The sequence below is a fragment of the Bufo bufo genome, chromosome 4, assembly GCF_905171765.1.
Source record: "Bufo bufo chromosome 4, aBufBuf1.1, whole genome shotgun sequence".
Classification (NCBI taxonomy): Eukaryota; Metazoa; Chordata; class Amphibia; order Anura; family Bufonidae; genus Bufo; species Bufo bufo.
In genome coordinates this window covers 366,243,511-366,265,564 of record NC_053392.1, presented here as the reverse complement: position 1 = coordinate 366,265,564, position 22,054 = coordinate 366,243,511, and the positions used below count along the sequence as shown (strand labels likewise).

Genomic DNA, 22,054 nt, shown 5'->3' with positions numbered 1-22,054 from the left:
CCCAACGGAAGGTGCCGAGGGGACTTACTCTGGGCACAAACGGAGCATGCCGCTACATATGCGGCGATGTCGGAACGTAGGGAAGGCCACCAGAACAGACGTGAAACAGCCCAGGACAGCTGATTCTTTCCAGGATGCCCCGCGGTCTTGGAGTTATGGTAGGTTCGCAACAACCGAGTGCGCAACTCCTCAGGCACAAAACATCTGCCGTTGGGTCTCCCAGAGGGAGCACCAGATTGAGCCGCCAAAATCTGCTCACCCAGGGGAGAGGTCAGGCTGGTGCGAATGGCGGCCAGGATCTGATTCGGAGGTATGACCGAAGTCGGAATCGACTCCTCCCTGGACAGCTCGGAGTACTGCCGTGATAAGGCATCCGCCCTGATGTTCTTGGAACCGGGTAGGTAGGAGACCACGTAATTAAAACGTGACAAGAACAGAGCCCATCTGGCCTGACGTGGTGTCAATCTCTTGGCCTCAGAAAGGTAGGTCAGATTCTTGTGGTCCGTCAGGATGAGAACCGGAACCAGCGAACCCTCGAGCAAGTGCCTCCATTCTTTAAGGGCCTGCACGATGGCCAATAACTCCCTGTCACCAATCTGATAGTTGCACTCCGCGGAAGACAGTTTCCGGGAGTAAAACCCACAAGGAAGCAGAGGACCCTCTGGTGTTCTACGCTGAGACAGAAGGGCGCCTACTCCCGTCTCAGACGCGTCCACCTCGAGGACAAAGGGCAACCCAGGGTTGGGATGCGACAGAATCGGAGCCGACACAAAGGCGGACTTTAGGGCCTCAAAAGCTCGGATGGCCTCGAGCGGCCAGACCTGGGAATTACTGCCCTTCCTGGTCAGATCCGTGAGAGGCTTGGCCAGCATGGAAAAGTCCCTGATGAACTTCCGATAATAATTGGCGAAGCCCAAAAAGCGCTGCAGGGAACGAAGACCACTGGGCTGGGGCCACTGTAAGACAGCCGAAACCTTCTCAGGATCCATGGAGAACCCCTCAGCGGAAATGATGTAACCTAAGAAGGTTACCTGGGATCGGTGAAATTCGCATTTCTCAAGCTTACCGAACAGCTTGTTCTCTCGTAACCGTTGCAACACTCGTCTGACATCCAGAATGTGGGCCTCCATGGATTCAGAATATACCAAGATGTCATCCAAATAGACTACCACACACTGCTGCAACAGGTCACGGAAAACATCGTTGATGAATTCCTGAAAGACTGCGGGCGCATTGCACAACCCAAAGGGCATAACCAAGGATTCGTAATGACCGGTCCTGGTGTTAAACGCGGTCTTCCACTCATCGCCCGCCTTGATCCTTACCAGGTTATATGCCGCCCTCAGGTCGAGTTTGGTAAAGACCGTGGCCCCTTTAAGGCGATCGAACAGCTCGGAAATCAAGGGTATCGGGTAAGCGTTCTTGATCGTGATGCGATTGAGACCCCTGTAATCGATGCAAGGCCTCAACTCACCGCCCTTCTTTTTCACAAAGAAAAATCCAGCCCCTGCCGGGGACGAAGATTTGCGAATGTGTCCGCGTGAAAGCGCCTCCCTCACGTACTCCTCCATGGCCTCATTCTCCGCTACCGACAGTGGATAGACTTTGCCACGAGGAGGAACGGCACCAGATTGTAACTCTATGGCACAATCGTATGGGCGGTGCGGAGGTAGGGCAACCGCGCGCACCTTATCGAATACATCCCGGTACTCCTCGTATTCAGGAGGCAACAGAGAGTCCGAGGAAGTACACAGCAACTTGACAGACCCATGGATGCAACTAGCCCCACACTGCGGTGACCACGAGAGGATCTCGACCGATCTCCAATCGAAAGTCGGATTATGTTTCTGGAGCCAGGGGTACCCCAAGACCACCGAGTAGTGTGGAGACGAAATAACCTGGAGGCAGACCGACTCTCTGTGAACGGCACCAATGGCTATCCCCACTGGAAGGGTCTCATGAGTCACGTGTGGCGGCAGAAGGGGTCTGCCGTCTATCGCCTCAAGAGCCAGTGGGGAACCTCGAGCCTGCAGAGGAATGGAATTGGCGGCAGCGAACACACTATCAATGAACAAACCACCAGCACCAGAGTCCACCAACGCCTGGGTCGTCACCGAGCCCCCGACCCAGGAGAGGACAACAGTGATCAGTGGTTTGTCAACACGGGAAACCGGGGACGAGGAGACTCCACCCAAGATCTGCCCCCGACAGGATCTCAGGGTACGAGCGTTTCCCGGACGGTTCGGACATGCCAACCGAAAATGCCCACCGAGACCACAGTACATGCATCGGCCCTCGCGTCTCCGGAGTGCCCTCTCCCCCTCGGACAGGCGAGCAAACCCCAGCTGCATGGGTTCACCCCCAGACAAGTCATCCCCAGGAGGCGTGGGAGGAGAGGGAGGCACGGGTGGGACAGCAAACGTAGGCACCAATCTGTTAGAAGACCTCCGCAGGTTCTCCTTAAAGGAAGGTCTCTCCCTGAGTCTGGTGTCAATCAAAATCAGGAAAGAAATAAGAGACTCGAGCTCAACTGGTAGGTCCTTAGCCGCAACCTCATCCTTCAAGGCATCCGAGAGACCATGAGAGAAAGCAGCGACCAGAGCCTCATTATTCCAGCCCACCTCTGCTGCCAGGGTACGAAACTCAATGGCGTATTCAGCTACGGATCGTGAACCCTGTCTGATGGACATAAGGAGCTTCGCAGCAGAGGCAGCACGAGCCGGCACATCGAATACCTTCCGAAGAGAAGCAACAAAACCGGAAAACTCGGCAACCACCGGATTGTTGTTCTCCCATAAAGGGCTGGCCCAGGCCAAGGCCTTGTCCGAGAGCAGCGAGATCAAGAAGCCCACCTTTGATCTCTCAGTAGGAAAGGCATGTGGCAGCAACTCGAAATAAATGCCCACCTGGTTAAGGAAACCTCGGCACTGAGTTGGCTCTCCCCCAAAGCGCTGTGGAAGAGGGGCAGAACCGGTCATACCCCGAAACACCACAGGCGCAACAACAGGTGTCGGGGTAGACTCTGGCGCAACAACCGGAGCGGCAGTAGGAGCGAGCCCAGGAGCGACAACCGACCCATCGGCAACGGGAGCGAAATGAGCCGTGCGTTCAAGCAGGGTTTGCAACGCCACAGCGAACCGACCCAACAGGTGATCCTGCTGATCAAGTCTGGCAACCAGCGTGGGTAGCGAGGATGGCCCTGTACCGTCAGAATTCATGGCTTGGTCCTAATGTCAGGGAACCATGAACCAGACGTACAACAAGAGATAAGTGAAAATAGAAGGCTTTATTGAAAATAAAGCTGTAAAGCAAAAGTCCAAACGGATGGTGAAACCGAGCAGAGTCTTTGCGAAGCCAGAGGTCAGGAACCAGAAGGGTAGTCAGACGAAGCCAGGATCAGGAACCAGCAGGGTAGTCAGACGAAGCCAGGATCAGGAACCAGCAGGGTAGTCAGACGAAGCCAGGATCAGGAACCAGCAGGGTAGTCAGACGAAGCCAGGATCAGGAACCAGAAGCAGCAGCAGTCTTAGAAGCATGTGAACACAAGAGGACCAAGCAAGGAACTGAAGCCACAGACCTCCTATATATATGAGCTAGGCATCCAGCTCCTCCCAGGGGAAGGAGGAGCCGCAGGGTGGAAGGCTACAAGAAACCCAGGACCCAAGATGGCCGCCAGCACATGTCAAACGAAGGAGAGCAGCAAGCAGGTAAGACCATGACAGTACATTAGTAGATCAGGAGTGGTGCTGTGTCAAGAAAAATTTGGGTCCCTGCTGGTCAGAAAGTGGTGACACCTACTGGCAGTATGTCATCACTGCATGCAGCTCAACTGAGTTTTCTGTTCAGTTCTCTTTCTTATAGAAACGAGAGTCAGAAATAGCATAAAACTAGATCCCCTCCCATCATCTTAACTTTCCTCCTCGCTTATTTTTGTAGAGTAATAATTGAGCACCCCCTTCCTGTGATAATGTAACATTATGTGGCTGCAGTGGAGGGTTTTTACTCATATTCATTATTAATATTTTTCTATGTTCACCTTTTGTTTCCCTATTAATGTTTTCCTATTACTCTTACACTATATATATATACAGTCATGTGAAAAAATTAGGACACCCTTTGAAAGCATGTGGTTTTTTTGTAACATTTTTAATAAATGGTTATTTCATCTCCGTTTCAACAATACAGAGAGATTAAAGTAATCCAACTAAACAAAGAAAACTGAAGAAAAGTCTTTTCAAGATCTTCTGTAAATGTCATTCTACAAAAATGCCTATTCTAACTGAGGAAAAAGATAGGACACCCTCACATGTATTCCCTCTTAAATTGGCTCAGATCTCACACAGGTATATCACACCAGGTGCACATAATTAGTAGATCGTTACTCTGCATGTTGAATGAGGCTTGCCCTATTTAAACCTCAGACATTTAGTTTGGTGTGCTCCTGACTGTTGAAGTGAGAGTGAGCACCATGGTGAGAGCAAAAGAGCTGTCAGAGGACTTCAGAAAAAAGATTGTAGCAGCCTATGAGTCTGGGAAGGGATTTAAAAAGATCTCAAAAGATTTTGAAATCAGCCATTCCACTGTCCGGAAGATAGTCTACAAGTGGAGGGCTTTCAAAACAACTGCCAACATGCCCAGGACTGGTCGCCCCAGCAAGTTCACCCCAAGAGCAGACCGCAAGATGCTAAAAGAGGTATCCAAAAACCCTAAAGTGTCATCTCGAGAACTACAGCAGGCTCTGGCTACTGTTGATGTAGAAGTACATGCCTCTACAATCAGAAAGAGACTGTACAAGTTTAACTTGCATGGGAGGTGTGCAAGGAGGAAACCTTTGCTTTCCAAGAGAAACATCGAGGCCAGACTGACATTTGCCAGCGATAAAGTTGACAAAGACCAGGACTTCTGGAATAATGTTCTTTGGACAGATGAGTCCAAAATTGAATTATTTGGACACAACAGCAGAGGACATGTTTGGCGTAAACCAAACACAGCATTCCAAGAAAAGAACCTCATACCAACTGTGAAGCATGGAGGTGGAAGTGTCATGGTTTGGGGCTGCTTTGCTGCAGCAGGACCTGGCCAGCTCACCATCATAGAATCCACGATGAATTCTACTGTGTATCAGAAGGTGCTTGAAGAACATGTGAGACCATCAGTTAGAAAATTAAAGCTGAAGCGGAACTGGACCATGCAACATGACAATGACCCAAAACATACTAGTAAATCAACCAAAGGTTGGCTGAAAAAGAAGAAATGGAGAGTCCTGGAATGGCCAAGTCAAAGTCCAGATTTGAATCCCATTGAGATGCTGTGGGGTGACTTGAAAAGGGCTGTACGTGCAAGAAACCCCTCAAACATCTCACAGCTGAAAAAGTTCTGCATTGAGGAGTGGGGTAAAATTTCCTCAGACCGATGTCGAAGACTGGTAGATGGCTACAAGAACCGTCTCACTGCAGTTATTTCAGCCAAAGGAGGTAACACTCGCTATTAGGGGCAAGGGTGTCCTATCTTTTTCCTCAGTTAGAATAGGCATTTTTGTAGAATGACATTTCCTGAAGATCTTGAAAAGACTTTTCTTCAGTTTTCTTTGTTTAGTCGGATTACTTTAATCTCTCTGTATTGTTGAAACGGAGATGAAATAACCATTTATTAAAAATGTTACAAAAAACCACATGCTTTCAAAGGGTGTCCTAATTTTTTCACATGACTGTGTATATATATATATATATATATATATATATATATATATATATATATATATATATAGTATTTTTACATTGTAATGCTTCCTCATATTTGAATCTGCGGTGCTGTTAGTCCTCATCTATAAAACATATAATAAAGTTGTTGCTAAGCCTCTTATGCCAGCAGTGGGATAGCAGAAGCTGTCACTGGGAAGCGTGCCTGTCTGATCATTGTTCCACAGTCCTTTGGTCCATGCGCCGTTTACCTTGTCATATGCAATTCAAATCAGTATTCAGTATGTCGCAATAGATTTTTGTCACTGCTTTATTTAGTGACCTACCTTTTCTGTAGATAATGATCATAGTTATATCGCTTTCAGGGCAGCTATGGCAGAGTATATTATGCAAAATTTGAATATTATATACCATAATTGTTGTTTTTATATGATGCACCTAGTTTTTGGAAGAGGAAAATAAGAAAAAACATATTTATGATTAGACCTCCAATGTTAATTAGACCTCAGATCAGTCCACTTGGTGTTAATCAGACCTTAGATCCAACCCTCAATGCTAATCAGACCTTAGATCAGATCCCAATATCAGTCAAAAAATAAATAAAAGATCTTGCCTCTCCTGGTCTAGACGGCACCGCCACTCTGGAGATCCAGTGCGCTCTTCCTGCAGAGCTGCACAGTGTCAGGTGATCGTACACAGCCAATGGCAGACGGGGACGAGCCTCCCTGGCGTCACCCACGATGGTAGGAAGGCTCATCCCCGCCAAGCATTGGCTGCTCCCTCCCCCCCGACACCGGATGTTTTCATCCGTGTACAGGGAGAAGCGGCGGTGCAAGGACCAGAAGCTGTTGTATGATGTTGGATAACCCCTTTGAGTATTGAAGAAGGCCAACAGTACACAGGGGATTCTGGCATACTGCTCTCACTGTGCATCAGTGTTGACCTGCTACAGGCTGAGAGAGGCTGCAGAGGTCAGATGCCCCTGTGTTGGAACATAATCTCTAGACCAGGAAGTACTGTTACGGAGGATACATGAAGTGAGTATTGATATATTATTATTTTTTGCACAGTACTGTCAGAACTATAAAACTATTATTTTTCTCTTACAGAAAACCCCTTTATATTTGTAATTTTAATTTCTTTTTTTGATACCGAACATACCATATCATACCTAACATTTGTAATGCTGTATTTTTCTGCTTTTGGTACATTATACAGTGCATGTCCAAAAGAGCCCACAAAAGATTCCTGGGTAACATTTACACTATATATTTTTTTTTTCCTTTTACTTTGCACCTATAGAGGAAAACAGCCCCTGCATGGCATTTTCCACTTGTGGAGCTGGACTGGGTTTACTGAGACCCAGCAGCTCTGCTGTACCTGGAGAACATCTTGAAATCATGTGATTCCACTTGCACTACTCACTGCACCTCACTCATTGAGCATTGTGCAGCCTGGATAAGAGAAGACAGAAATGATATAAACCGCCTCTGTCCTCCTCTGGGTCCCTGGCTGCCGAATGATTTTGCTGTGGACACCGCACCTGTACTGCCTGCCGTCAAGAGTTTGGGTTGGGTCAATAATATAAAATCTAGCCCAACAGATATTCCTTTAAAGGGAACCTGTCACCAGTTTTATGGTGTCCTAACTAAGGGCAACATAAATAAGTGACTGATTCTCTTAGCACAATGCTGGGTCACTTTCTTTAATTGACCCAGTCAATCTGCCAACATCTTGTATTGAAAAGCTCCAGCTGATAATGATGAGTCATGAATATTCATGAGCTCCTGACACTCCCCGCCTACCTGCTTGACAGTTATTTTCCGTATGAATCAGCAGCAGGTGGGCAGGGGAGTGGCTATAGCTGTTAATTAAATATACGCTGGACTCAATGACATCACGCCGGACTCCAATCAGCTCATTAGCATGCGGCATCTTTGTGTGTATGTTATGAGGTAACCATCTGTCACACCAGTAAGTGAATACATCTAAGGTACTTTTTAGTAGTTAATGATTGTATATAATTAGTTAGATTATAATCAAATATCCACATGACAGGTTCCTTTTAATATATTACCATTTATCAAAATTGCCTTTTTCAAAAGTTATTAGCCTACTATTGTTCCCTGTGGCCAAAGCTATTTTTATTTTCAGTTTCTGTTGGTTACATCCTGCATTGGATTCTTAGGCCTCTTTCACGCGGGCGTCGCATGAGAGGGCCGGACAAGATGCACGTGCGTTGTAGGAAAATGCGCGATTTTTCCGCTTGAGTGCAAAGCGTTTTAATGCGTTTTGCTTGTGCGTGGGAAAAATTGGCATGTTTGGTACCCAGACCCGAACCCGGACTACTTCACAGAAGTTTGGGTTAGGTGTTCTGTAGATTTTATTATTTTTCCTTATAAGATAAAATAATAGCATTCTTAATACAGAATGCTTAGTAAAATGTCCATTGAGGGGTTAAAAATAATAAACAAATTTAACTCGCCCCATCCACTTGGTCGCGTAGCGGATCTCCTCTTCTTTCTACTTTCTTCAGGACCTGGCTAAAGGACCTTTGACATCACTGCGCTCATCACATGGTCCATCACCATGGTGATGGACCATGTGGATGGGGTGAGGTAAATGTATTTTTTTTAAACCTCTCATTCTGTATTAAGAATGCTTTTATTTTTCCTTATAACCATGTTTTAAGGGAAAATAATAAAGATCGGGTCGCATCCCGATCGTCTCCTAGCAACCATGCGTGAAAATCGTACTGCATCCGCACTTGCTTGCGATATTTTTACGTAGCCCCATTCACTTTTATGGGGCTTGCGTTGCGTGAAAAAAACACACAATATAGAACTTGCTGCGATTTTTACGCAACGCACCAGGGATGCGTGAAAATCACCGCTCATGTACACAGCCCCATTGAAATGAATGGGTCTGAATTCAGTGCGGGTGCAATGCGTTCACCTCACGCATTGCACCCGCGCGGAGTTCTCGCCCATGTGAAAGGGGCCTTATAATGTTGGACATAGGAAGCCTCATTGGTGAAAACAAGGGGTGTGTTAGTGTCACATGATCTGCTGATATCAGGAAACATCTCACTGCCCTAAAGTATGATGTTGCCCCAGTCACATGACAAACCAGGAAGTAGGCTTCAAACATGGGGGATAAGAGAAAACTGCAAATGAGGTAAATTTGAAGGGAGAAAAAAAAAACTAACCAAGGAAGAATAGGGGGTAGCCCTCATGCACACGACTCGGATGTGGACCCTTTCATTTCATTGGGGCCAGAAAAGATGCGAACAGCACACAGTTTGCTGTCCATTCCGTGGTCCCGCATAAAAAAAAAACAAACTAGAACATGTCCTATTATTGTCCGTTTTGAGGACAAGGATAGGACATTTCTACAAAAGTAAAAAAAAAATAGTGGCATGCACTCGGTCGGGATCTGTGCTTTGCAGATCGGCAAAACACTTACGACCGTGCTCTTGAGCCCTTAGAGTAATTGATGAAAATACATGCTAGAGTGAAAAGTAGTTTATGGCGCAACCCCTTTAAGCTGATAAGTCAGTCTGACCTCTCAGTGGAGGTTGGAGCTATATGATATCTCTTGACACCTCTGTTTAACTGTTCATAAATAGCCATCACAGGGATCATGATCTTTTATTCATTATTCCTTTTTTTTCTATGTTTTTATGCTTTGTCTTTCTGTACTACGCAATGATCAGATATCACCTCATGCATAAGCTTTTATGACGCACAGAAGAGATGTAAATTGCATAGAGTCCTTTGGATGATCTCTAACCCTTCTTGTTACTGGTGTCGTTCATCATTAATCATGAAAGAGCCCGGGTCGGGAACTCTTTTCAACATTTAATAGATCCTTATTTCATTAAAATAATTTCTCATAAAAGATTGGATGAATTCATCTTTGTCATGTTACCATAGGAATAATGCATAGGTTGATATTTAATTACCCTTCTTACCTTTAATAGTGTTCAGAGTCCTCACCTTCACTAGGGAGAAATACCAGCTATGCTTTTATGATGGGCTCCAGTAATGGGCCCGGTGACATTCCTGACTGTTTTAGAACACACTTGTCATCTAAAGTAGTTGAGCTGTCTTTCAGGGGTCATCCTAGCAGTTAGCTCTGTTCTACACTTCATACTTAGAGATGAATGTTATAATAAGTGTTGAACTTGTTACCCAGTACCTGTTTTTTAGTTTAGCTTTTTTCTGATGAAGTCGAGCTACATGCTATTTTATGTACTAATGGTTGGAATTGGTATGAATCACTTGTAGGTAGTGCATTTGTATCTTGTTGGTTATTATACTTGCATACCTCCTGCTGCATCGTTTGCTGTGCAGGGATGGTATAATGTGATAAAATAATCCCAGAGTTTTAAATCACATCTGATAATGTCTTTCTTCGAAAGGAAATCTTGTATCCGTAGCTGTCCTGCTAATGCCAGTGTGGTGCTTCCTGCTGAGAACATATTTCAAAGCAGTGGTCCTTGGCAGGAGCTATTAAGTAAATCACCACTACAACAAGAGGAGCTCTTCTCCTGTCTGTGTAGTTTATAGTGGTTTATAATAACATGGTTAACTCCATCTCTGCTGTGTGCTCTTGATTTGTCTCTCTTAAGTAGTGGAAGTTTATACACCTTCTTAAAAGCAGGCAATTTTATAGCATCCTTGTCCCCTGTTGTAGCAGAAGCTGCAATTGCCCACAAAATAGGAAATGTGTCTATTGCGTTGGCACATGATAAATAGTAATGCTATGACAAATGTACAATAAGCAGGTTTATTAGAAATATCTGATCCTATCCACTGTGTTAATGTTGATGATGTATACCTGAAGGACTAAATGTGCCTAAAACCAAATTTTTATTGAGCAATGTATGTCCTGTATACATGGACCTTTTAATTACACGGTGTCTGTTAGAAGTTTTGACTATGCAGAACTACTGACAACACTGGGTAGGGGCTGGGAAGAGCAAGACATGCGTATTTTTTTTAAAGTATTATCAGGAGTAGTGCGAATATGACATTTTATTCTGCCAGATTCTGTACCTGCAAGTGCACTGGAGGCAAACTTTACTGTGAGTGCTCCTTTCAGCTGCTTCACAACCCCTCCCTTCTGAGTGAAAGCTGTAGCATCCAAACAAAGCACTGTTACAGCCAGCACTCAGCAGAGTGGCTGAGCAGCTGCTCACTGAACTGTCAGCAATTTTGCACAGCCAAAATTGCTCACAGACTTCCAGTAAGCAGGATAACCAGGCATGAGCTGGTGATGTCAGAAAATACATTACAGAGGTAATTTCTCCTGAAAATGGCCTAAAATAACGAATCAATACTCATCTGTGTTTACTCCTTTGCTTTCTGCGCTGTGCTCCATCCTCACTGCTGTTTTTTATTTTTTCTAGCTGCAGTGGTGACATTCTGTGCACACATGTCATCTGTGCAGCCAGTCACTGGCCTCAGCAGAGATGTCTCATGCACGGCTAAGGCCAACGATTGGCTGCAGCAGTGACTTTTGCACGGAATGTCACCTTCTGCAGCCAGCAAGATGATGTCAGCAGTGGGAGGATCAGAGAACAGTGCTCAAAGAAATAGTAGAGAAAGCAGGTGATTAAAGCTATTAAAAGATCTTAGCGGTGAACTAGCAAAACCATTAACAGATTTATTTAACCAATCACTGGTAACAGGAGTCGTCCCAGAAGATTGGAAATTAGCAAATGTTGTGCCCATTCATAAGAAAGGTAGTAGGGAGGAATCGGGCAACTATAAGCCAGTAAGCCTGACATCAATAGTGGGGAAATTAATGGAATCCATACTCAAGGAGAGGATTGTGGAACATCTAAAATCCCATGGATTGAAAGATGAAAAACAGCATGGGTTTACTTCAGGGAGATCATGTCAAACTAATCTTATTGATTTTTTTTGATTGGGTGACTAAAATAATAGATGGCGGAGTTGCAGTGGACATCACTTATCTAGACTTTAGTAAGGCTTTCGATACTGTCCCACATAGAAGGCTTATCAATAAAGTGCAGTCATTGGGCTTGGACTCCCATATTGTTGAATGGATTAGGCAGTGGCTGAGGGACATACAACAGAGGGTTGTAGTCAATGGAGTATATTCAGACCAAGGTCTTGTTACCAGTGGGGTACCTCAGGGATCTATTCTGGGACCCATATTGTTTAATATCTTTATCAGCGAAATTGCAGAAGGCCTCGATGGTAAGGTGTGTCTTTTTGCTGATGACACAAAGATTTGTAACAGGGTTGATGTTCCTGGAGGGATACACCAAATGGAAAAGGACTTGGGAAAACTAGAGGAATGGTTAAAAATCTGGCAACTAAAATGTAATCTTGATAAGTGCAAGATAATGCCCCTTGGCGTAAAAACCCAAGAGCAGAATATACAATCAGAGATACAGTCCTAACCTCAGTATCTGAGGAAAGGGATTTAGGGGTCATTATTTCAGAAGACTTAAAGGTAGGCAGACAATGTGATAGAGCAGCAGGAGATGCTAGCAGAATGCTTGGGTGTATAGGGAGAGGCATTACCAGTAGAAAGAGGGAGGTGCTCATGCCGCTCTACAGAGCACTAGTGAGACCTCATTTGGAGTATTGTGCTCAGTACTGGAGACCATATCTCCAGAAGGATATTGATACTTTGGAGAGAGTTCAGAGAAGAGCTACTAAACTGGTACATGGATTGCAGGATAAAACTTACCAGGAAAGATTAAAGGACGTTAACATGTATAGCTTGGAAGAAAGACGAGACAGAGGGGATATGATAGAAACTGCTAAATACATAAAGAGATTCAACAAGGTAAAAGGGGAGAGAATATTTAAAAGAAGAAAAACTGCTACAAGAGGACATATTTTTAAATTAGAGGGGCAAAGGTTTAAAAGTAATATCCTCAGGAAGTATTACTTTACTGAGAGAGTAGTGGATGCATGGAATAGCCTTCCTGCAGAAGTGGTAGCTGCAAATACAGTGAAGGAGTTTAAGCATGCATGGGATAGGCATAAGGCCATCCTTCATATAAGATAGGTCCAGGGACTATTCATAGTATTCAGTATATTGGGCAGACTAGATGGGCCAAATGGTTCTTATCTGCCGACACATTCTATGTTTCTATTATCCATTCATCTGTTATTTTAGGCCATTTACAGGGGTTTGCTTGAGTCTTTATATGTTAACGTTAAAAAATAATATATAAGAACACCTTGACTTTGTTATAGTTGAATAGTTGTGAGGTAAAGCTAGTTTTGAATCCCGGAATTGTTCTTTGTCTACTGTCTTCAGAACTTTCTCCTAGAATGACACAACCCACATTACTTAACATTTGTGCATACAGTTGAATCTCTTGCCTCTTCTGTCCCTCTTATCATAGAAATACAATGTTTAAACCCTTGATGCTCTTAATGCCATCCGTATGTCACTCTAAAAATCCCTCTAAATCTGTAAAAATGAGAGTCAAGATGATAGTTTGTGAGCTCAGGATGATGAGCCGAGCTCTGAGCTGCTTGAGCAGATAAAGATTTGTCAGTTGGATCCCTAATACTGCTAAACCCCTAGCATTGTGCGCATTGTTTTTCCCAATACATCCTATTATGCCTGTCTGTTGTAATTCATTTTACAAAGAGAAGAAAGTCCTACTTTTGAAATAAAAGCATATAGGCAGCATCTGTGTCAGTGCCCACAGCATTCTCCTTATGTGCCACAATCAGCTTTTCTTGGATTTCTGCTCCAGGGTACATAGACAACTGGAGTGACTTCTAGTGCTGCTTATTCTAATTCTGTTTCATTTCTACAAGATGGGCTGTTTTTGTAAATTCTTTGTGATGAACCCCTCCTAACATCCACAGTATACGTATGGCGGATAAGACTTCAACGTCACGAGCTGAGTGGGCGCCATAACCAAAGGGGGTCTGCGTATTACACAGCTGCTGGCAGAGAGCAGCTCCCCGACTGGTTGCAGTAGTCTGCAGATACACTGAACGTGAAGGCTGTAGAATAAAAGCTGCTTAAATTGGTAATAAAGATCAATTTAGTCTAAAATGAGTAAACTGCAATGATAAAAAAATTGCCCCCAAAAGGTGTCTGTGGCCTTTTAGCAGTGTTTGTATTGACACTTGTGCTACATTCGCAATGCATGCATACCAACAATACAAACATTGGGGGTCCTTTATTAAGACCGCCGCTTTTAGATGTAAATACTGTCACAAAGCAGTCCCTGGAGGCACAGTGGTTAACCTAGAAGTATATATAGCCAGTGTTTATCTCGCTGAATGCGGTTGTCTTGTGACTTCACAGCATGAATTTAAAATTTAAATTTTTTTAAAAAAAAAATTTAGATATAATTTTATTGAATGTGTCTTCCTGGGGCTACAGGTGTCGCGTCACCAGTGCAGCTTTACAGCAAATTGGAATTGAATGGAGGTGCAGCACAGGTTTCTCTAACCTATAACCGCTAAAAGCCAACACTGCTGTATTTTATGCGATTCTGTGCTGTGTAGCTCCAGCCATAAAATTACATTTTATGAATATAATAGTTAGTAGGTAGTTGTGATTTTCTATTTTTTATTTTTATTTTATTTTTTTCTACACCTGGATCACAACCTGAGAATGCCAGTGCTCAGTTAGGGGTCAGCTAGAACTGCGACTGCTCCGCTGCCTGTCTGATATAGACTGCAAGGGGATGCGGACAACAAGAAACCGTGGATAATCTCTCCATCCACATGCTTAGGTTGTAGGATAATGTGTGGTCATTGTGCTAGGGGAAGTAATAAATTATTTCTCTACCAAATGATATAGGCAATAATAGTACTATAATCTGGCCATGCACATGGAAAATGGCTGGTTCGATTTTTTTATTTTTTATTTTTTTTGCCCATACCTTTTGTTCTTCAGTGAGATAGCTGCTGCCAGAGCCTTAGCTCACAGACCTCATGGTGGGGGGTGTATGTTTGTGTGTGTGTGTGTGTATGTGTATATATAATTATAAATCCAACTACTCACAATGTTCAGACTTGGGATGAATGCATAATTAGTATTATGTGCAGTTACGTGAGATTGCTTGTCCCCATACAGATCCATTATTTCTAGTTTACACAGGACAATCTGCAGCCCAGAAGCAGTTTTTGGTGCTGGCTGAAATGCACAATTACCCAATTAACTATGAATTTTCTCATCCTTTGGCAACACCTTTACATAGGGCAGCTATCAGGAACAAGTGTTTCCAGGAATGCTCAATGCCCGGTCATTGGTCTGTGTAAAAGGACCTTTATCCACATTTATTAATCTTCAAAAAATTCAGATTCATAGTAATTTAGAGAGAGCATACTAAAGGGGCTCTGAATGCTCTTATACTCGCATGCAATTAAAAATATAGCAGCTGCTGAGTTATTCAATAAGATGTATCTGTATACCGCTACCTGCTGTTTGTTCTAATTTCTCTCCATGAATTGGGAGATCTCTGAATCGATGTGAGGTACAGGGTTGGTTCTAGCTTTGAAAGAGACTGTCATGTATTATATAATGTCTGATTTTAATTTTTTTGATCATGGGATAACCCCCTGTCCCAAAGAGAACCCCCCTTCCCCTTATGTGAAACATGGTGGCTCAGTGGTTAGCACTGGTGCCTTGCAGCCCTGGGATCCTAGGTTTGAATCTGACCAAGGACATCTGCATGGAGTTTGTATGTTCTCCCCGTGTTTCCTCCGGGTACTTCAGTGTCCTCCCACACTCCAGAGACATACTGGTAGGGAACGCAGATTGTGAGTCCCATTGGGGACAGCTTGATGCTAATGTCTGTAAAGCGCTGCGGAATATAGTAGTGCATAAAATAAATAAGAGGACACATAATCAAATATTGAGCCATATTCTTTCATTCAAGTGTTCACCCAAATGTACCTGCCAGTGTTCCCCAGATTTAAACTGTACTTTATCCGACAGTATGCTAATCAATTTCTTATATATACATGAAACTGAACTTCCATCACTACCAAATATACCTCTGAACCCTCATTTTTATATATTTTTCAAATTTTCTTAAAAAGCGATCTGTTTAATATACAAAAAAGAAAATGTACTGCTCTTTAACCCCAAGTAATTTTGTAGGCTCTCAAATGGTATGAAGGTGTCCACCTCATACAATTGGGTGTTCAAAGTCAATGCCATTTACTATCCATTCCTCATAACCAGTGATTTGTCTTCCTTTATATTCAAATGATCCAATATAGGAGTTCCAGTAAACCATGCTTGCATTCCCAACATTTTTTTTTTAGCTCCTTCCCTGCAACTTTTGAACTATAAAGGATCAGCAATTTATTTTATTTTTATATGATTTTGCTTTATGAAATTCCACCATGTTCAGATTTTGATCAACACAGTGTAATATTCCATTAAATACCTCCCTTACTCTCGGGCGTTTCTCTCAAAGATTCAGCTACTTGAGCTGCAATATAGCATAAACGCCATTTGGGAATTGCTAAACCGCCCTTTCCCATTGGGCTTTGTTAGTAACTCATAACAATTCTTGAAAGCTCATTCTTCCAATTGAATTTACTAGTAATTGCATTCACCACTGTACAGTATCTGTAGTATTTTTGTAGGAGTATTTAAAAAAAATATATAGCAATTGTTGCAACCAAATGTTTTAACAGAATTTATCTTTGCTGCCATTGATAAACCCATCTTAGTCCGCACCTTCATTTTTACTTCCCGGCTACGGATCAAGGGGACACATTTAACTCGATAAACTTCTCCATATCCAGAGAAACAATAGGAAGGTATCTACTCCCATTGATAAAAACATTGGCTCTAGGATCCTTATAAATGCTTCTTGTCCAATTAATGAATATGGGACCAAAACACTTTTGAATTAACACTTCCCACAAAAATGTCCATTCTACCCCAACATAAGCTTTTGTTGCATCCAGGGAAAGAATGACAGCCCCCTCCCTTTATCAGGTTCCACCACCATCAATGCAAAGCATTTAGCTATATTATGTGTGGTGGTTTTTCTGATCAGATACCGATGACTTATCCAGAGGATTAGTCATCAGTATAGAAGTCTTGGAAAACCCTTTTTAATATCAACTTCTCCATTAATGATCACATGCTCACACCGAGCACATAGAAACTAATTAAAAACACACAGAAAAAAAGCCTGCTTACAGTTGCATTTTTGCTGTGTTTTTATTAGAGTATCACCAGAATCTCCACAATGTTTCCATAAAAAAAACCACACAGCCAGCATCTGGCCACTGCATATGACGATAGCACTATGCATATGTATAGCAGTCAATGAGGGAATAAAGTGGGAATTGCACATTGCCATGACACTGTTATTTGGCAGGATTGAAACACACTTTTTTTTATTTTTATGAAAGTGGTCTGAACCATTAGCCTGTTGTGATTTGTACAACCTTCGTATAGCCACCAGATCTACGTTCCCACAGCCCCGTCGATTAGTTTACTATGTTTGGGTGCCAGAAGGTAACAAGAAACCGCAGTCTGTAACGGCATCTTTGGAAGTGACTTACAGCTGGCTGCCTGCAGCCTAATCTGAGAAACAGATGGGCCTGGAGATAACCGTTTCAGATAAAACATGCCTGCTAAGAATTCTGAAACATTTTACTGGGTTCTAATCTCTCTGCACGTTTTCCACTGAATTATCCTAGTTTTATCAGGACCCTGCAGAATTAAGTATTGCTGGACTATAAAAATTTGGGGCTATTGGACTTTAGCACAATTAATGGCTGAAAACCGTATATCATAAGTAGTGTTAGACATGCGTACCTGTTTACTTAGTCTTCAGTTTTCCCTCTCCTCTATTGTAAACTGGGAAAGCTGAGCAGATGAATCGGGGTGGTCATGTAAAGTTAAACAAGAACACTGCACGGCTGGATTACTGGGCTGGAGCAGCATATTAAAACCGCAGCGATGATGGATTCTTGGCTCTTGAAGCATAGCTGCTGTTGCAAAATTCCCTCTGTTTTCTTCTTATTCATTGCATCAGAGTTGTATTTTGCAATGGATACCATGTATGCTTGTGTCCTGAACATTTCTATGCTGGGCTGTCTGAATAAGATGACAGAAGTGCCGGATTCAGCACATAACTGACCCAAACACAGCCTAGCAGATCCCATTGACTATAATAGAGTCTGTATTGTTCAGGAGGCCTCTTTCTATAGTGTCCTGTATGCCCCAAACAGAACCTTCAAGGAGATATAAACTAGCCCTTTAATATTTTGACTTCATCAGTCTGAGAATGATGCATCTGAGACGAGACATTCCTTTTGATTCCTATGAACAGTATGCATCCATGAATGATCCATATGCAATGGATGGCTCATTGTTGTGTTTTACTTTTCCATTTGTGCTACTAGCCATCTCAGCTATACGGATTTCACTGTAGTCTGCTTAGTTTTCCACATACTGCAGAGGGAACAACTATACAACAGAGTTCCTCAACTTCAGTCCTCCACTCATGTTTTCAGGATTTTCTTAGTATTGAGCAGGTGATATAATTAGTGTCCATGTATCAGGGCTTACCACAAGTATTCATTCTGTGGGATATTCTCAAATCATGACCGGCGGTGGACCCTGGGGACTGGAGTTCAGGAACACGTCTATACAAGGTTTGAAAGACATATAATGGTCCGTGTACCAGTGCTGAAATGATACCAAGTGTGCCACCAAAATTCTTGATCACTATGAAAACTGCCGGTGTAGGGCACATCATGGAGAATGTGGATTGCTCCTATTTCCAGTAAGCCGGACTCCCAGCAAACCCAGTATGGTATAGTGTTCAAAAGGGGAGATATATATATATATATATATATATATATATATATTTATATATATATATATATAGTTACTTTTCAATTCCCTATTTCTATATATATTTTTTTTTTCTTGTACAAATAAATCCCAACCTCACTTCAAGGGGTATTCCCATCTTAGACAATGGGGGCATAGCGCTAGGATATGCTCCCTTTGTTTGATAGGTGCGGGTCCCACCGCTTGGACCTGCACCTATATCGAGAACGGAGCGGGGAGCGCTGTGGCTGGAGGACCCCATATTTCCCGGGGTCCGTCCACCACCGAGCGCTAATCACCGCCTGCTCCCATTCATTTCTATGGAGCAGATGGCAATAGCCAAGCCAGTGCTCGGCTGTTTTCGGCGGCCCCATAAAAAATGAATGGAGGGCGGCTGCGCAGTGCACTCTCCTTCACTTTCGGGGCTCCGTTCTCGATACCTATAAGACAATGGGGGCATATCCTAGCGATATGCCCCCATTGTCTGAGATGGGAAAACCTCTTTAAGTTTTATCACACTGTCCTTAAATGCAGCAGGGTGAGCATTAAAGAGGCTGTCTCATCTTAGGCTTTGGTGGCATATCGCTAGTAGCAATGTCAGATAGGTGTTGGCCCACCTCTGGGACCTGCAGCTATTTCCAGACCAGGCCACTGAAAGTGAAGCAGTGTGTACCATGTATATGTGGCATGCTATCCATTCATTTCTATTTGAGTTCCAAAAATAGATGGCTATTTTTGGAAGTCCCATAGAAAAGAATAGAGAATACATATTGCAAGCAGGGGTACTGTGGGACTGCTAGAGATAGTCGAGCCAGCTCTCTGCTATTTCCGGCACTCCCATAGAGATGAATAGAGGGCAACTGTGCATTCACTGCTCCACTCCGCTCACTTCGGGGTGGCTGTCCCACCTCTGGGTCCTGCACCTATCTGATATTGGTAGCATATCCTAGCGATATGCCACCAGTTTTTAAGATGTCAACCCCTTTAAGCTAGACAAGCAATGTTTAGAACCTAGAGGACTGATACTAACAGCATTGCAAGTGAGCATTCATATTTATTGAGGACCTGTCACCTCTCCTGGCATGCCTGTTTTAGTAACTGCTTGCATTCACCATGTAATAATTCTGGAACATCTAATCTCATGGCCCTATGTTGTGTCTTTCCTTTGTTAATCCTACTAGAACTGTATAATTGATTTGCTGGCATCCTGCATTAAAGGTCCAGCTGAGTGTTACACAATCTGACACTATCCAATCAGAGCTGCCAATGTCGGATTGTGCATGGACAGACTCCCAACTGGAAACACCCAGATGGACCTTTTATTGCAGACTGCTGGCAATTCATCCCTAAATGTCGGAGTAGGAATAATAAAGGAATGGTACAAACATAATCATAAGAACAGGTGCTCCAGAATTTTTTATTTTGTGGGAAATGCAAGTAGTTCCTAAAACAGACATGTCAGGGCAGGTGACGGGTCCCCTTTAAGCCTGTAATGATATCATGTGTAAGGGATATGTGAAGACAAACTTCAAAAATTATCAGCAAATTTTATTTTATGCCAGTAGGAATTTAGGGAGTAAAAATGGTTTATATGTCGCCTGTATTTTATATACCAGCTTTTGTCTTTACACTTTGTATGTTTTGTTTGTAGCTGCCACGACTGAGGAGCCTGAAGTGATCCCTGATCCAGCCAAGCAAGCGGATCAGGTTGTAAAAATAGCTGGCATCAGTGCGGGAATACTGGTATTCATCCTACTTCTACTAGTTGTCGTTTTAATAGTTAAGAAAAGGTAAGTGCCCTGAATGATCTTATTAGCTATGCTGTCCTATACGGTCATAGGTATTCTAGCAAGAGTGAGAAGGAGCTATTTGGAGCTTGTATCACCAACCTGGTTAGAAATAAGCATACAGTATGTGTAAAATGCAGCCGGCGGGTTCTCCAGCTCCTGAACCCGGGAGCCAGCTCTCCGCATTGATAGTGTGTCCAGTACATTGGGCCACCGTGGGACGACATTATAGAAAGTTATGCCAGTTAAAAGTGATAGAATCGCATCTTACACTGTACACAACGTGTAAAAACTTAGGTTTTCATTTAATTTTCATCAAAGTTTCTTTTAAGAGTTTCCTAATCTATATGAGGAGAACACAGGAATATGTTTTGTTAGTACCACAGATTGCCCACACACAGGGTTCTCTGTGCTAGCAAATGGAATACTGTAGATTTCTCACGTTTTTGGAAAATGTTAAAAATCATTTATTCTGCCGATTTCTTAAAGGAAAAATGTATTGATATCAAAACGACTGACGTTTACCCAAATATAGTTATACATTGAAGCCAAGGGGACATTACTCTTTTATATTGCCGCTGATGTACTTAGATGCCGATCTGTAGTCCATCCACGTCCGAATAATAATGTAGCCTGCAATTTGTCCACCTTTACAGCATTATATTTTTTGCAGTGCTTCCAAAATTTAAAGATCACTACATACTAAATGAAACCTGTATAGTCTTCTCCTGCAGTTATATTCTCTTCAGTTGTCCCCTGCTTTATGCTAACAAACTTGGGTAGGTTCACAAAAAGTAAAAGGCAAGTAGAAAGGGAGTATTGCTGCAGTACCAGACTACACAAGGTTGTCTGTTACCATGGAGATGCATGGGTCTGTATAGGATCTGTAGTAACAAAACAGTAGGACATTTTTGCTTCTTAGATATTTTGTAGCAATAAAAATGGTTCCAGGGGTGGCTGGAGGCTTTAAATGACTTGGCATTAGTTGGAAATGTCTGACTTGAATTTCACAGCTTTATTGAAACTATAAGAGACGTTTTCATAATTCTATCAAGTTATGGCAGTGTGCCACACTGGGATTTATCTGTAGTGTATGAGACAGGTGAAATAAAGTGACTTGCTTACTCGAACTTGATATTCAGTTCAATTGTATAACTCCCCTGCATAACTGGAACGGATCGGTTTTGCAGCCCATAGACTTCTATTAGGACGGAATGAATAACGGAATGCCTCTAAAGGCATTCCGTCATAGAATCGCGTTATGGTCCGTGGTAACGGAATCCATAACACAATTAGCCTTTTGCCACCAAACGAAGTGTGAATGAATTTCAAAATATTCAGCGCTGATTGCCTGCTTTTTCCTCTACAATGTTGATCTATTAAAATTTCGCACATTTTAATGAGATAATTAGCCATTTCTGATTATAAAGTGAACAGTCCCTTTTTCCTGTCTGTACAGTAAAAAAGTTTTTTCAGCTAAAAGCCTATGAGAAGTATCTTATTATTCACCAATTTATATTGTACCTGATGATTTTATCTTCCACTTGTCTCTGTAGATGTTTAGAACACTGAGACACTTTAGAGCGACTATGGTTTCCCATGTCCCTTTTACATAGGGGGGGGAATATAGATAAAATAGCACCACCTTGTGGCACTGTGACGTACAGCAGCTACTAGCCTTTATTAATATTTGCTGTGTATTTATTGAATGTAGTCTTGGCAGCATGCCCTGCATAT

The 22,054-nt window shown here is 42.9% G+C and overlaps 1 protein-coding gene across 4 annotated transcripts in view; it reads left to right on the top strand.

Moving 5' to 3' along the window:
- The window catches only part of PTPRK (protein tyrosine phosphatase receptor type K), a 395,839-nt gene that overhangs the window by 295,533 nt on the left and 78,252 nt on the right, over positions 1-22,054 (top strand). For all 4 annotated transcript variants that reach the window (XM_040429122.1, XM_040429120.1, XM_040429123.1 and 1 more), the window contains exon 14: positions 20,182-20,320. In XM_040429122.1, the coding sequence (XP_040285056.1) occupies positions 20,182-20,320 (139 nt within the window). The remainder of the gene's footprint in view (positions 1-20,181; positions 20,321-22,054) is intronic.